Below are 16,551 nucleotides of genomic sequence, written 5' to 3' on the forward strand. Positions count from 1 at the left end.
ACACGAAATCCAGTTCGACCCCTGTTACACGAAAGTATGTAATCGTACCTGAACTGAATTTCGTGTAATCGAACTCGATTTCGTGTAATGCCTATCCTCCGTGTAGGTTCGGTTTTGACAAAGTTGAATGATTTTGAATGTGCGTGTGGAAAGTGCAAAAATGACATTTCGCTAAGATTCACCACCTGGGCCTTCTGACACCGGCTAGTGTTTCACTTCCTTCGGCTGTCAAAACACTCTCCCCGCGAGTTTGGCCCTGTTTGTTGTTTTCGCGCGTCAATCGGGCTTCCACCAGCGATTACGCTCCAAAACCACTCCAAATCGTACCAAACTAACCCGGGGCGCAGCTAAAGGACGCTCCCCACTAGCCCGGTGTTCAGCGCGAGAGGGCTTTTCTGGCGTTGCTTTTGGCACTGGCTGCCGTCTGTCAGTTCTGTTTGTGCCGCCGTCGCCGCCATATTGTCATTTTGTTGTGTGCAAAAAACGCGTTCCGCGGATCTTCATCTCACCGGTGTGAAAAGAGTGGTGGAATTCCGCTGGAGAAAGAGTGTCCCCCCTTTGGTCGGTTCTCTTGTGGACGCGCTAGGCAAATAACGGTGCGCCGTCGTCGCCATGTCGAACATTGTGCTGGACAAGGATTCGTTTTATCGCCGGATAAAGCGGCTTTACGCCAACTGGAAGGTAAGCAAGCTGCCGCCCGGGAACCGGTTCCAGCTTCTAAGTCATCTGTTTTTCTCGCTTCCTGCGTAGGAGCCGGAGTTTAGCCACGATGACTCGCTCTCCAAGGTGGACTGCATCGTGACGGCGGTCGGAGTGGACGAGGAAACGATCTACAGCAAATCGACCTCGCTCCAGACCTGGCTGCTCGGGTACGAGCTGACCGACACCATCACGGTGCTGTGCGAGAAGGCCATCTACTTCCTGACGAGCAAGAAGAAGATCGACTTCCTGAAGCAGATCGAGCGCGAAGCGGAGGAGAACGTTCCGACGGTGAAGCTGCTCGTGCGGGATAAGGTGAGTGGGGCTGGTGAGGGGGTAGGGAAGGGAAGGAGGAGGAGGGTGATGTTAGGACGGAACGTTTTCCTGTTGGTTCCTGTTTTCTAGGAAGGAGGTATAGTCAACAAAACTGCCAAATCAAAGTATGAAAATTATGCTAATTTGACAAAGAAAATACATTTCCAAAATAGTGATGCATCGGATTTGACAGTGTTGCCAGCAAAGCTTACTGCGCTTTTCTTTTGGGAAAACAGGCCGGCATGCACCAAAAGTAAATTGACACACGGAAAGCAAAGTTCCCCGAAATCTAATTAAATTTATTACTGTTTTCAATTCAGACTTGATTAATTTAATAATTTACTTACTTTGAATTGGCAGTTTTGCGGACTAACTCTCCTTCCTAAATAAAAGGAACCAACAGGAAAACGTTCCAAAGACCTAGCAAGAATTTCTTTTCACGAATCATGCTTCAAAGTTATCTGGAAACATAAATTCCAGTATGCTGTCCTTTCAAGGCTAGTATGGAGCTCGGAAGGAACGGGATATGAGAACACGCTCAAGGAACGGTCAAGAAAAGGATCACGAAAAGATGTTTCTTAAGCAGTACGCAGTCGTAAAGCAGCGCTTGATAATTTGAATCCGCTTAAGAAGGTATTAGATTATGACGAACAAACTCGCACTTTTTGACAGTTTTTCTGCCTTGTTTGTTTTCATGCATTTGTTTGCAGAAACGTCAAACCGCATACATTTTGCTTCGTTTGCGAGTTTGGCAAACTGTCAAACAGGAAAAACTGCGAGTTTGTTTGTCGTAGTCTAATACCTTCTTTATTTGAATGCGATTGAAAATTACAAATGTTATTTTGTATAAGCTTTCTAGGCCCAATGAAAAAAAAATCATTTAACCCAAAAATGACGAACTTCTCGTCACAGTGTCCTGATGAAAACAATGATCGAGCTCGAGCTGTCACGGCCCTGCGGAATATGTTGGCTGACATATCGAGCGGTCAGTCAAAAAATCCAGCTAGAAGTCGCCTGACAAAAAACTTTTGCTAGTTTGTTCTGATGTAAACAAACGTCCAGCTGTCATGTAAACATATTTTGAATGTGTTAGTAAATTTCTGACTAGAAAGCCTTATTCGATTTAATCATAATTACTGCATAATGCCGAATCTTAAATACCAAAATCTAGATTTAAAAAATCCGGATTTATTTTTGTATTAGCTCGAAATGAGCTGCTACTCCGTTATTGACAGATCAGCTGAAGTTAAACAATGAATCAAAAATGATCAGTGGGAGCCAACCATCCGTTCACTGTTTAACCTCTGAAGATCCCTACTTTATTAGTCAATACCGGCGCCCTCCCAAGAAGCCTGCAGTTCAACGAAAGGGAGGAATGTTAGTCCGATAGTTGAAGTTGCAGACTCATCAAGCACATAGTTTTTCGCTATATACTTGTTGATACCGCTTGAGACCGTTGAATCCACAGCATCTCCTTCAAGCATCACGTGATTAATTTTTTTTTTTGGGTTAGTAGGATAAGGTATTGGTATTTTCGATGCCTCCCGACGCTATGGGGAGGACTTTCATAACAGACCCGTCGGCGAGCCTTCCGAGCAACGAAGCTATGGGAAGGTCTTTCTGGTTAACATACAAAATCACTCACACAAAATTATTTTGCTCCACTATTAACTCGACGATCCAAAATGTCAGTGCGTCTTTCGATCATTATATAGAAATGGCTTTTTCACCATAAAAAATAAAACCTTATTCGAAAAAAAATATACACAATTTACCCGACGCCGTGCCCTCCGATCAACGATGATATAGGAAGGGCTTTGAAAATCACAAAACAACACATCAATTACTCAACGAAAATGACGCTATAGACACAAATAATTCAGTAAGGCAAGGGCGTGGCCTCGCCGCCCGCATTCGACTGAAGTATGAAACACAATTAACACCCTGTTACTTTGGAACACAATTACTACGACAAACTCAACCGGCGGCGTGCCCTCCGTTAAACGATGATAAAGGAAGGACTGATATTATCTTTGCTAGCAAGAATTAGCACACATAAAAACACGACAAAAGGCACACACAAAAAAACACTTTTCACTCCGAATATGTTTAACGACCTCGCGCTTTCTTTAAAAATTATGCACTCACCCCATACTAACAGCGACCCAAAAGCACACAAAAAAATTAACCTCAATAATCACGATTTCGCATCCCCACTTCCAGCGCACCAATCAATAAACCAAAGAGCCTAAATTAATCATTGATTTTTCTGGCAGAAAAAAAAATCATGAATTCAAAAATATTTAGAAATTCTAAAATACAAATCCAAAGTTTTTTTTAAACGGTCCAATAAACCAAATTTTCAATTTTCGCTTTTTGGGTTTTTTTTGAATACCCCTGACTCAAGGCGGTTCCTAAAACGCCCAAAAAGCAAAAAATCAAAATTTGGTTTATAGGACCCTTTCAAAAGAAAAAAAAACTCTAGAAATAAAAAACTGAATTTTGATTAACAGGAAATTTAGAAATAAAGAAAAAAAAAATAAAACATTAGGAGATTTAAATTCTCAAAAAATGTAAAATCGCTTATTTCGACGGTAACATTTCAAAAGGCATCATGTACATTTTGACACTTTCTGGGTTATTGCATATTCTGAAAGTACTCCTAATAAGCTACCTCTTCACCAAAAATGAGCAAAAGTTACTTCAGTAAAGTCCGTATAATCATGATTTTAAATAAAGTAACATAAACAAAATCTCTGCCATCAACAGTCCCTGTTTATATAGCCCTGTCAACCTGTCAAACAAAAGACTACATGAACCTCGTGACGAAAAAAAAAAAGCAACATGAACAAAGCGCCATGTACATTCGGCGAAGAAAAACGAATCATAACAAAGCGCCCCCCTCAATGACAGCAGGGTGATATAGACGTTGGTGATTTCAAAAGAAATTATGTTTGTTTTTCTCAAATAAAATTACGGAACTGATGTTTTATTGAATTTGGATGATCAAGTATCAATAAAAGTAACGTTTTTCATCGTTTGTTATCATTAGAACATCTTATTTTGCTTTTATATTAAAATGGGAATTAAAAATGGATGCTCAACATTCAAATGCGTTTTTCTCAAAACGCATGGTTTGTACATGATGCTTTTTGAAATGTTGGCGTCGATTTAAACATTCATATAGGGACCATCCATAAACCCAAGGGAATGGTGGAAAGAGAGGAATCACAAATCCGTATAAATAATTTCAAGATTTTTCAGGTGTAAATCGAAAACGCGATCAAAAATTAAAGTGGAAGAATATGGTTTTTAACTGCTTATTTAATTGTCGGTGTACAGGACGCCGCACTGTTTAATCATTTTCTGACGTCCATTCAATTTTGCAGTCCAAACCCAGTCATTGAATTGGAAAAATAAAATCTTTTTCAAATTTTCTTTTGTTGATTTGTGTGCACCTACGTCGAAGACCAAGATTGTTTACTTTTTGCTCTTTGGTCTGACAGTCTTGGTCTGACAGATTTGGTCTGTCAGCTTTATCATGGATTTTGGTCTGGCCTAGGCGAGGGATAGGACACAGCACCTTCCTGCATAAACCACGTGGACACTTTTTTTAAATCTCAGATTCCCCCTTCCTCCCTTCACGGACAACTTCCATAAAAAAAAAATATTTTTTTTTTGCATGGATCCCAAATAGAAATTTTAAAATCAGAAATATGAATATTCAAAAATTCAAATACTCAAAAAATAAACAAAAAAAGTTAAAGAACAAAAAAATGTCATTTAAGAAATTATAAATTTTAAAATTTAAGAATATAAGATAGTTTTTCCAAGTGTAGAATTCTTTGATTGCGCCTTTTTCAAATGTTGCTCCAATTTTAAAATTTATAATATTTATATTTATAGCATTTTGGAATTTAGAAAATTTTAGAATTGATTTTTTTTTATTTCAAGAAATTTAGAATTTTAGGATTTAAGTATTTATTAAGGTATTTAAGGGGGGGTTACTTACATGTAAATCAACAAAAAAAAGTCAGTGGTTGGTGTGAGCACACATTTAATTTTATTCAAAATCTGTTTTCAGGGCATTAAAACATACATTAAATGTATAAGTAAGTTTTCAAAAAGTCGTAAGAGCCACCGTGACCTCTTACACGAATTTTCGTTTTTCTCGAAAATGAGACAAAATTTCATTTATTTTTAGTTTGGGGCACTTGAAGGACGTGTATATGAACAATCTCGAGCGTTTTTGATATTAATTTTCAATAAGTAGGTCGAATACCGATGTAAAAAGGACTTTGTTTACCAATAGCTCTTACGGCTTTTTGAAAACTAATCCGAGATTTTCATCTATTATCAATACAAATTTGAAGACATTTGGTTGTAGTAGAGCAGTTCTCTAGGATTTCGGTCATTCGATTTTTTTTGTATTTTTTAATCCAACTGAAACTTTTTTGGTGCCTTCGGTATGCCCAAAGAAGCCATTTTGCATCATTAGTTTGTCCATATAATTTTCCATACAAATTTGGCAGCTGTCCATACAAAAATGATGTAAAACAATTCAAAAATCTGTATCTTTTGAAGGAATTTTTTGATCGATTTGGTGTCTTCGGCAAAGTTGTAGGTATGGATACGGACTACACTGGAAAAAAAATAATACACGGTAAAAAAAATTTGGTGATTTTTTATTTAACTTTTTAACACTAAAACTTGATTTGCAAAAAAACACTATTTTTAATTTTTTTTATTTTTTGATATGTTTTAGAGGACATAAAATGCCAACTTTTCAGAAATTTTCAGGTTGTGCAAAAAATCATTGACCGAGTTATGAATTTTTTAATCAATACTGATTTTTTCAAAAAATCGAAATTTTGGTCGCAAAAATTTTTCAACTTCATTTTTAGATGTAAAATCAAATTTGCAATCAAAAAGTACTTTAGTGAAATTTTGATAAAGTGCACCGTTTTCAAGTTATAGCCATTTTTATGTATCTTTTTTCAAAATAGTCGCAGTTTTTCATTTTTTTTAAATTAGTGCACATGTTTGCCCATTTTAAAAAAATATATTTTTGAAAAGCTGAGAAAATTCTCTATATTTTGCTTCATCGGACTTTGTTGATACGACCTTTAGTTGCTGAGATATTGCCATGCAAAGGTTTAAAAACAGGAAAATTGATGTTTTCTAAGTCTCACCCAAACAGCCCACCATTTTTTAATGTCGATATCTCAGCAATTTATGGTCCGATTTTCAATGTTAAAATATGAAACATTTGTGAAATTTTCCGATCTTTTCGAAAACAATATTTTCAAAATTTTCAAATCAAGACTAACATTTCAAAAAGGCCAAACATTCAATATTACGCTCTTTTAAAATGTTAGTCTTGATTTGAAAATTTCGAAAAAAATTTTTTTGAAAAGATCGGAAAATTTCACAAATGTTTCATATTTTAACATTGAATATCGGACCATTAGTTGCTGAGATATCGACATTAAAAAATGGTGGGCTGTTTGGGTGAGACTTAGAAAACATCAATTTTCCTGTTTTTAAACCTTTGCATGGCAATATCTCAGCAACTTAAGGTCGTATCAACAAAGTCCGATGAAGCAAAATATAGAGAATTTTCTCAGCTTTTCTAAAATATTTTTTTCAAAAGTAGACAAACATGTGCACTAATTTTAAAAAATGAAAAACTGCGACTATTTCGAAAAAAGTTACATAAAAATGGCTATAACTTGAAAACGGTGCACTTTATCAAAATTTCACTAAAGTAGGGGAAATATACCCATTTTAATCACTCTAAGCCGTTCGACCAATTCTCATCACTTTTGCCGTTTTCCGCTATTAAATCAATATTTTCAGATGTATCAACAATCGAGAGTTGCTTGCTCACTTTTATTTGAGCTATTTATTTCTTTGGAACAGTCAAAAACACTTTATGAAAGCTGTAATTCATGATCAAAGTGCTAGTAGGCCGAAAATAGAAATAGGCTGAGAAAGGGTATAGTTCCCCTACATTTTGATTGCAAATTCAATTTTACATCGAAAAATGAAGTTGAAAAATTTTTGCGACCAAAATTTCGATTTTTTGAAAAAATCAGTATTGATTAAAAAATTCATAACTCGGTCAATGATTTTTTGCACAACCTGGAAATTTCTGAGAAGTTGGCATTTTATGTCCTATAAAACATATCAAAAAAAAATAAAAATTAAAAATAGTGTTTTTTTGCAAATCAAGTTTTAGTGTTAAAAAGTTAAATAAAAAAATCACCAAATTTTTTTTACCGTGTATTATTTTTTTCCAGTGTAGTCCGTATCCATACCTACAACTTTGCCGAAGACACCAAATCGATCAAAAAATTCCTTCAAAAGATACAGATTTTTGAATTTTCATACAACATTTTTGTATGGACAGCTGCCAAATTTGTATGGAAAATTATATGGACAAACTAATGATGCAAAATGGCTTCTTTGGGCATACCGAAGGCACCAAAAAAGTTTCAGTCGGATTAAAAAATACAAATATTAAAATTGAAGAAAAAAGACCGATTTCGTAGAGAATTGCTCAGTATTGCCGAGATATAGCTATTTGAATTTAACAGTTTCAAAAACGGGTGCCACGATATCTCAACACTGTCTTGACCAAATCGGCTCAAAATTTTGGTGAAGACTCGTTAAACCGGTCCTGTGTGCATGACGAAGACCGATTTTCAAAAAACTTAAAATATTTTTGTGTTTTTCATATAAAAAATCATCAGTTCTTGATTTTTGTATTAAAAAAAAAAAGCAAAATATCAAAATCGTGCTTCGTCATGGTCCATTCCATCTCGAGATATCGTGGCACCCGTAAACCAACCCGGTGTTTCGAGAAAAACGCTCAGAAAGTTTGATAGTTCGCTTTGCGCATGGCAATATTTTGTTGAGCTTAAATCGTCTGTAACTCAGTTTAATCATGAAATATCTTCATGAAAGTTTCAGGGGTGATTGAAAATCATCTTTATAGTGGATTCAATAAGTTTTCTGTTATATGAAATTTTGTGATTTTCTACATGTATGTAACCCCTTAAGAATTTAAGATTTTAGAAATTGAGGAATTCATTTAAAAAATTCAGATCTGAAGAATTAAGGAATTTAATACAGTCATCCCACATATTCGGAACGGTTTACAGATCGGCCAATGTTCAACAAATCATAGAAAATCGTTAATTGAACATAATGATTTGCTTTTACCTTCATGTGAAAGCTTTTCTTGCGATCTTTCGATTGATGTATAGACCGGCTGTACATTTTTACGTTTTATATCAAGTTTTTAAAGAAAAACATTGACCCTTGAAATCCACAAATTCGGAACACTTTTTTCTTACGGATGTAAACAAACTTTGGTTCTCTCCAGGAGTACACATTTTTTACAAAATAATGACTTCACGCACTGAAACCAACGAAACTCAAGCTTAGTTATGTTTTATGAATGGTCTGATAACTTTTTTGTAAAAAATATCAGTTCAATTCAGGTGTTCCACAATTGTGGGAGGCACAATAACATTCCACAATCATGGAACAGGCAATTTGGAGGCAGATTTTTTCTGCTCTGGATAAAATAGTCTTGAAATTAGGGTTTTTGTTCAAAAAGTACTACTTTTACTAGTGGAATAGCAAGATAATGTACAAATAAAGGTCCTAAAAATAGCAGGGTCGACAGAAAAGTTGCATTTGGCATCCTATTGACAAATTACCATCAAAGTGTTCCGAATTTGTGGGTGTTCCGAATATGTGGGATGACTGTACTTAAGGAATTTATTTATTAAAAAATTTAGATAATTTTAGTATTACGATATTTGAAAATTTCTGAATTTAGAAATTTATATCGTGGCTTAAATTGGTTTTAAGAATTCCGGAATTTAAAAAAAAAATAATTAAGAAATGTAAGCTTTTTTTACCGAATATTATTAAAAACCAGGAAATTTATTAATTGCAGAATTTTAGAAATTAAGAATATCTGAATTCAACAATTTAGGAATACAGTAGTTGTTCGGTAACTGGGCGTTGTTTAACTGGGCCGTAGCCCAGTTAAAAAGCAGACAAACGTCAAAAAACCAAAACAAACTAAAATGACCGAGGGGTTAATGGATGCAAAAATCATATTCAATAAATAAAAAAAACTTTTTTCAAACTTTCGTTTTATTTCAAGTCACAATTAAAGAAATATGAAAAGTAAGCGTTGTTAATAAATTTGAGTAACTTTTGTTTTTATATTTCATCTGGAAAGTATTATGCATCGGTGGTCCCCTCGTTATTTTTTGCTCAGCCTAGTTAACGAGCAACATTCGGTGATTGGGCTACGTTCTCAGCCCAGTTACCGAACAGCCCGAAGATGACAGTTTTCGTGAGTTGCGCGTATTCGCCGACAAATGGCAAGTAGGCCACGTCGGAGCCCGCCCATCAAGTACGCAACTCAAAGTTGGCATAGGAAACTTTTTTTTCGGCTTTTGCGGCACGCTCACTTCAACTGTTCTAGACTAATATTTGGAAGTGGCGTATCACTAAACAAGTTTTTAAAGAAAATGATTCTAGATTACTTATTTGGTCGTTTTAAACCAAACCGAGCCACGTAGCCCAGTGGTAACGCTTCCGCCTCGTAAGCGGTAGATCGGGGTTCAAATCCCGGCTGGGATCAACACAACTGGTGATCTTTTCCCTTCTGGAATCGATTGCTTAGTAAAGGGAAGGTAGTGCATCGTCACAAACTGGACCTTATCACGACACCTTAGGGAGGCGACCTATGGAATGTTAACATTAACCTTAACATGTTAACATTAAGTTGAGAATGAAACCGCCACTGAATCCGCTTTGTAAATGCCGGCCCCGATACTCTTCAAGGGTGTTCCCCTCAGGAACTGGGAAAGATTTACTTTTTAAACCAAAACGAGGCAAAAACTATATTTATTTAAACTATTCGCCATTTTCAAAAGTTTTGCTAGATAATATCGAATGCCGCCATTTTAGGCCCACTAGGCCCACAAAACGGGGTACGCTCAGTTTGTATGGGAGCTGTCAACATGCTCCCGGGCTGTAGGAAACCCATAATTCATTGGTTGTTTTGAAAAAAAAGGAATCTAGTCTCGAATTTTTGTATTCATTAATTTTGAAATTTGTATTTTATTTTTTTAATTTAGGCATTTAAAATTGTTAAAATTAAACTATCTACTTTTCATGAAGAGAGTCAAGACAAAAATTCGCAACTATTCTTGAGCGCATTTTTATGCCGTGACCTAAATTAAGATCGAGTTGTTTTAACGCTCTAAATTTCCACAGAACGACAAGGACAAGGCCAACTTCGAGAAGCTGCTGGAGGCGATCAAGGGCTCGAAGGGGGGCAAAACGCTGGGCGTGTTCAGCAAGGACAACTTCCCGGGCGAGTTCTGCGAGACGTGGAAGAAGTTCCTGAAGGAGCAGTCGTTCGAGTCGGTGGACATTAGCGTGCCGATGGGGTACATCATGTGCGCCAAGGAGGACTCGGAGATCATCACGATCAAGAAGGCGTGCCTGGTGACGGTGGACGTGTTCAACAAGTATCTGAAGGACCACATCATGGAGATCATCGACGCGGACAAGAAGGTGAAGCACGTGAAGCTGTCGGAGGGCGTGGAGCAGGCGCTCACGGACAAGAAGTACGTGAGCGGGGTGGACGTGAATCAGCTGGACATGTGCTACCCGGCGATCATCCAGAGCGGGGGGAATTACAGCTTAAAGTTTAGCGCGTTCAGCGACAAGAACTATCTGCACTTTGGATCGATCATTTGTGCGCTGGGCGCGCGGTACAAGTCGTACTGCTCGAACATTGTCCGGACGTTGCTGGTCAACCCGACGGACACGATTCAGAAGCACTACACGTTCTTGCTGAATTTGGAGGAGGAGCTGCTGAAGGTGATGGTCCCGGGGAAGAAACTTTCGGACGTTTACGAGTTTGGGCTGGAGTACGCGAAGAAGGAGGAACCAAAGCTGGTCGATAAGCTGACCAAGACGTTTGGGTTCGCGGTGGGGCTGGAGTTTCGCGAGAACTCGATGATCATCGGGCCAAAGTGTGCGGCAGTGCTGAAGAAGGGCATGGCGTTCAGCGTGAACGTGGGCTTGTCCGGGCTGGAGAACAAGGAAGCGTCGGACAAGGAGTCGAAGGTGTACGCGCTGTTTGTGGGCGACACGGTGCTGGTGAACGACGAATCGCCGGCCAGCGTGCTGACGCAGTCCAAGAAGAAGATCAAGAACATTGGCATCTTTTTGAAGGACGACGATGACGACGAGGAGGAAGAGGAGGAGGTCAAAACGAAGAAGGGGCCGGAGATTCTGGGACGGAGCGGAAAGCGCTCGACGGTGCTGGAGAGCAAACTTCGTAACGAGCAGAACTCGGAGGAGAAGCGAAAGCTGCACCAGAAGGAGCTGGCGATTGCGCTGAACGAGAAGGCCAAGGAGCGGCTGGCGAAGCAGGGTGACGGAAAGGAGGTGGAGAAGGTGCGCAAGTCGACGGTGTCGTACAAGGGAGTTAATCAGATGCCGCGGGAGGCGGAGGTCAAGGATCTGAAGCTGTTTGTGGGTGAGTTGGCTGTTTGGGGGTGTCTGGCTTGTTGAATTCATACTAATTGGACTTTTTTTTTGGCAGATCGCAAGTACGAAACGGTAATCATGCCGATTTTTGGCGTTCCGGTACCGTTCCACATCTCCACCATCAAGAACATCTCGCAGTCGGTCGAGGGCGACTACACGTATCTGCGTATCAACTTTTTCCACCCGGGTGCGACGATGGGCAAGACCGAAACCGGCATGTACCCATCACCGGACGCAACGTTTGTTAAAGAAGTGTGAGTAATGGTAAAGTTAGCCTTTTATAGTGTTACTGACTGTTGATGATTGCAGGACCTACCGCTCGACCAACATGAAGGAGCCGGGCGAGATTGCGCCGCCGTCGTCGAATCTGAACACCGCGTTCCGGTTGATCAAGGAGGTGCAGAAGCGGTTCAAGACGCGCGAGGCCGAGGAGCGTGAAAAGGAAGATCTGGTCAAGCAGGACACGCTGGTGCTGTCCCAGAACAAGGGTAACCCGAAGCTGAAGGATCTGTACATCCGGCCGAACATCGTGAGCAAGCGTATGACGGGTTCGCTGGAGGCGCACGTCAACGGCTACCGGTACACGTCGGTGCGCGGCGACAAGGTGGACATCCTGTACAACAACATCAAGAACTCGTACTTCCAACCGTGCGACGGCGAGATGATCATCTTGCTGCACTTCCACCTGCGGCACGCGATCCTGTTCGGCAAGAAGAAGCACCTGGACGTGCAGTTCTACACGGAGGTCGGTGAGATCACGACGGATTTGGGCAAGCACCAGCACATGCACGATCGGGACGATCTGGCGGCGGAGCAGGCCGAGCGGGAGTTGCGCCACAAGCTGAAGACGGCCTTCAAGAGCTTCTGCGAGAAGGTCGAAGCCATGACGAAGCAGCAGATCGAGTTCGATACGCCGTTCCGAGATCTGGGCTTCCCGGGGGCTCCGTTCCGCAGTACGGTGCTGTTGCAACCCACTTCTGGTTCGCTGGTCAACCTTACCGAGTGGCCTCCGTTTGTGATCACGCTGGAGGACGTCGAGTTGGTACACTTTGAGCGCGTTCAGTTCCACCTGCGGAACTTCGACATGGTGTTTGTGTTTAAGAACTACAACCAGAAGATTGGCATGGTGAACGCGATCCCGATGAACATGCTGGACCACGTCAAGGAGTGGCTCAAGTGAGTATCATCGTCGATCTGATTAGCAGGGCACTTGCAGAATTCTATTTTCACATTCGGCTAATAATAAATTACGAAATTTTTTAAAAATTTTAAATTTCGTATCAAAAATACTTAGTAAAAAATTTAAATGCTCAAATTCAGAAATTACAAAATTTTAGAATTCAAAAAAAAAAAAAATAACAAAGAACAACAACAGAAAATTACAAAAAAATAAAACTAACATTTGAAATAACAAAAAATACTATATATTAAAAACAAATGTAATATAACAATAAATTAAAAATACTCTAGGGAATTCTAATTTTTTAATTAAAAAACTTTAAAAAGCAAACATTAAAAAATTCCAGAACTTCAAAATTCATTCATTAAAAAAATTGATTGCTGAATTAAATTACTTGTTTTTTTAATTTCAGAATTTCGGAATTAAACAATTTAACAATTTAATAATTTAACAATTTAACAGTTTAACAATTTGACAATTTAACCATTCAACAATTTAAAAAATTGACAATTTAACAATTATGGAATTTTAAAAATTCCAAATTTAAGAATTTTTCGAATTTCAGAAGTTTTAGAATATTGAACATATAATTTATAGATTTTCTAGAATATTAGAATTTAGGATTTTTAAAATTATAGGATTTAAGAATTTAAGAATTTAAGAATTTTAGAATTTAAGAATTTAAGAATTTAAGAATTAAGAATTTAAGAATTTAAGAATTTTAGAATTTAAGAATTTAAGCATTTAAGAATTTAAGAATTTAAGAATTTAAGAATTTAAGAATTTAAGAATTTAAGAATTTAAGAATTTAAGAATTTAAGAATTTAAGAATTTAAGAATTTAAGAATTTAAGAATTTAAGAATTTAAGAATTTAAGAATTTAAGAATTTAAGAATTTAAGAATTTAAGAATTTAAGAATTTAAGAATTTAAGAATTAAAGAATTAAAGAATTAAAGAATTAAAGAAATAAGAATTAAAGAATTAAAGAATTAAAGAATTAAAGAATTAAAGAATTAAAGAATTAAAGAATTAAAGAATTAAAGAATTAAAGAATTAAAGAATTAAAGAATTTAAGAATTTAATAATTTAAAATTTTAACAATTTAACAATTTAACAATTTAAGAATTTTAGAACTATAGAATTTTAGAACTATAGATTTTTAGAACTTTAGAATTTTAGAATTTTATAATTTTATTATTTTAGAATTTTAGAATTTAAAATTTTAGAATTTTGGATTTTAGAATTTTAGAATTTTAGAATTTAAGAATTTTAGAATTGAGGAATTTAAGAATTAAAAAAATTTAAAACTTAAAATTTAAGAAATTAAAAATTTAAAAAATTAAGAATTGAAAAATTTGTAAATTTTGGAATTTTTAAATTTTTGGAATTTTTGAATTTAGGAATTTTAGAATTATAGAACATTAGAATTTTAGCATTTTTGATTTCTTGTATTTTTAAATTTTTGAATTTTTGAATTTTTGAATTTCAGAATTTTTGAATTTCAGAATGTTAGAATTTTAAAATTAAAGAATTTAGGAATTTCTGAATTTAAGAATTAAGGAATTTAAAAATTTAAGAATTCAAGAATTTAAGAAGTGAAAAATTTAAGAATTGTAGAATTGAAAAAAAAAGTTTTAGAAGTTAAGATTTTAAGAGTATGAAAATTTAAGAATTTTTGCATTTGAAAATACAAATTATCAATTTTTAAAATTTGGGATTTTAGAATTTAGGATTGCACACCTTTTCTCAAATGCGTACTTTCCGAGCTCCGTACTAAGCTGCAACCGTAACTAAACTCGCCAATTCCTTCCAGCTCGTGCGACATCCGCTACTCGGAGGGCATCCAGTCGCTCAACTGGGCCAAAATCATGAAAACCATCGTGGACGACCCGGAGGGCTTCTTCGACAACGGCGGCTGGACGTTCCTGGATCCGGAGTCGGACGGCGAGGGCGCCGCCAACAGCGAAACCGAAGACGAGGAGGACGACGCGTACGAACCGACGGACGACGACGACCCGGAAGAGTCGGACGATTCGGAGGACTACTCGGAGGCGTCCGAAGACGACTCGGCCAGCGATGAAGGTGGGATTGAGTTGGTTTTGATCATTGAAGACAGTTGGTATTAGAGAGCTTTTCTTTCAGATCTGGGCTCGGAAGAGGAATCGGGCAAGGACTGGTCCGATCTTGAGCGTGAAGCCGCCGAAGAGGATCGCAACCGGGATAAGGACGGCTACGCCGAAGAACCCAGAACCAAGAAGCGTTCCCACCACAGGTGAGTTCAAGAGTCCCCCTTTTCAGCTATGCTAGTACAAACGCCAAACCCCACATCAAAAATCCAAATTCACATTTCTCATTCACTGCTGCGCAGACGTGATCGCGGAGTAGAGTCCGCAAAAAAGCGGTCGTCCGAAGGACACGGAAGGTTCGGTTTCACACTCTTTTTTCTGTCCAGCTTGCACGCTTCAAATCTCATTCCCGTAAAGATCTGCTATCAATTTCTAACTCAACATTTCCTCACCCCCGCCCAGCTCCTCGAAGAGCAGCAGTCGCGACAAGCACCACCACAAGGACAAACACGGCAGCAGCAGCGGCGACCGGCACAAGGATAAGCACCGCAGCAGCAGCGGTGGGGACAAACATCGAAGCAGCAGCGGCGGGGATAAGCACAAGAGCAGCAGCAGCAGCAGTAGCCACAAGCGGTCCCGCGACGACAGCAGAGACGGCTCGTCCCACCACAAGAGTAAAAAGTCCAAGAAGTGAGCAGCGGAAGCGGAAGGGCGTGAATGTTTTTGAAAAAATCCTTTTTAAACAATTCTCCAAATACACAAACAAACACACAGACAGAAAAAGAGAGAGATTCACACGAGAAATTGAGTTTTTTCTTCCTCTATTGTTTAGAATTAGCTGGCTAAGTTTATGTTTTAAAACCTCAGTTGTACAAGCGTCGTTGATGGGTTTTTCTTTTCCAATTGGGAAAATAATGTTGAGAAAATGAGTAAGACACTTCAAAAACACCCATAGTTTTACAACCTAAAAATCACACATAAAAACAGTGACCGGAAACAGTTAATTTTGATAAGAAGCTGGAGAAAAATCAGCTGTAGAGATTAGGAGCTCGAAATAAAACTGAACAACTTTGACTTTCAGAGAAAAAACGGTTGCGTGTATCCCGGGGAGAGTGTGATGCTGGAACTAATGATTACAAAAAAATAAATGTCAATAGTATTACAGAAATTGTGACTGCTAATATTTAATTGCTGAGAAAAAAAATTCCCGCCTTTTTCTTTCAAAATAATTTATTTTTGAAAAATGGCAAAATTTGGAGAATTTTTAAAGGTCCAATAAACCAAATTTTCAGTTTTTTCTTTTTTGGTGTTTTTTAATACCCCTGACTCAAGGCGGTTTCAAAAACATCCAAATGGCAAAAACTGGAAATTTGGTTTATTGGACCTTTTTTTAAAGAGCAGTTCTCTAGGATTTCGGTCATTCGTTTTTTTGTATTTTTTAATCCGACTGAAACTTTTTTGGTGCCTTCGGTATGCCTAAAGAAGCCATTTTGCATCATTAGTTTGTCCATAAAATTTTCCATACAAATTTGGCAGCTGTCCATACAAAAATGATGTATGAAAATTCAAAAATCTGTATCTTTTGAAGGAATTTTTTGATCGATTTGGTGTCTTCGGCAAAGTTGTAGGTATGGATACAGACTACACTGAAAAAAATGATACACTGTAAAAAAAATTTGGTGATTTTTTTATTT

General features: G+C 37.7%; 1 protein-coding gene across 2 annotated transcripts; it reads left to right on the forward strand.

The window, feature by feature from the left end:
• Positions 1-421: 421 nt before the first annotated feature.
• LOC120412587 (FACT complex subunit spt16) lies at positions 422-16,025 on the forward strand. 2 transcript variants are annotated; one of them, XM_039573100.2, is made up of 9 exons: positions 422-681; positions 751-1,014; positions 10,324-11,599; positions 11,666-11,864; positions 11,920-12,786; positions 14,605-14,873; positions 14,934-15,063; positions 15,160-15,213; positions 15,320-16,025. In XM_039573100.2, exons 1-9 carry the CDS (start codon positions 613-615, stop codon positions 15,549-15,551), a joined length of 3,360 nt encoding a protein of 1,119 aa, XP_039429034.1. In that variant the 5' UTR covers positions 422-612; the 3' UTR covers positions 15,552-16,025. The 2 variants fall into 2 exon arrangements, with proteins under 2 accessions (XP_039429034.1, XP_039429036.1); XM_039573102.2 differs by lacking the exon at positions 15,160-15,213 and having other exon boundaries at positions 426-681.
• Positions 16,026-16,551: the final 526 nt, after the last annotated feature.

This window comes from Culex pipiens, chromosome 3 (assembly GCF_016801865.2).
Source record: "Culex pipiens pallens isolate TS chromosome 3, TS_CPP_V2, whole genome shotgun sequence".
In the NCBI taxonomy this organism is placed as follows: Eukaryota; Metazoa; Arthropoda; class Insecta; order Diptera; family Culicidae; genus Culex; species Culex pipiens.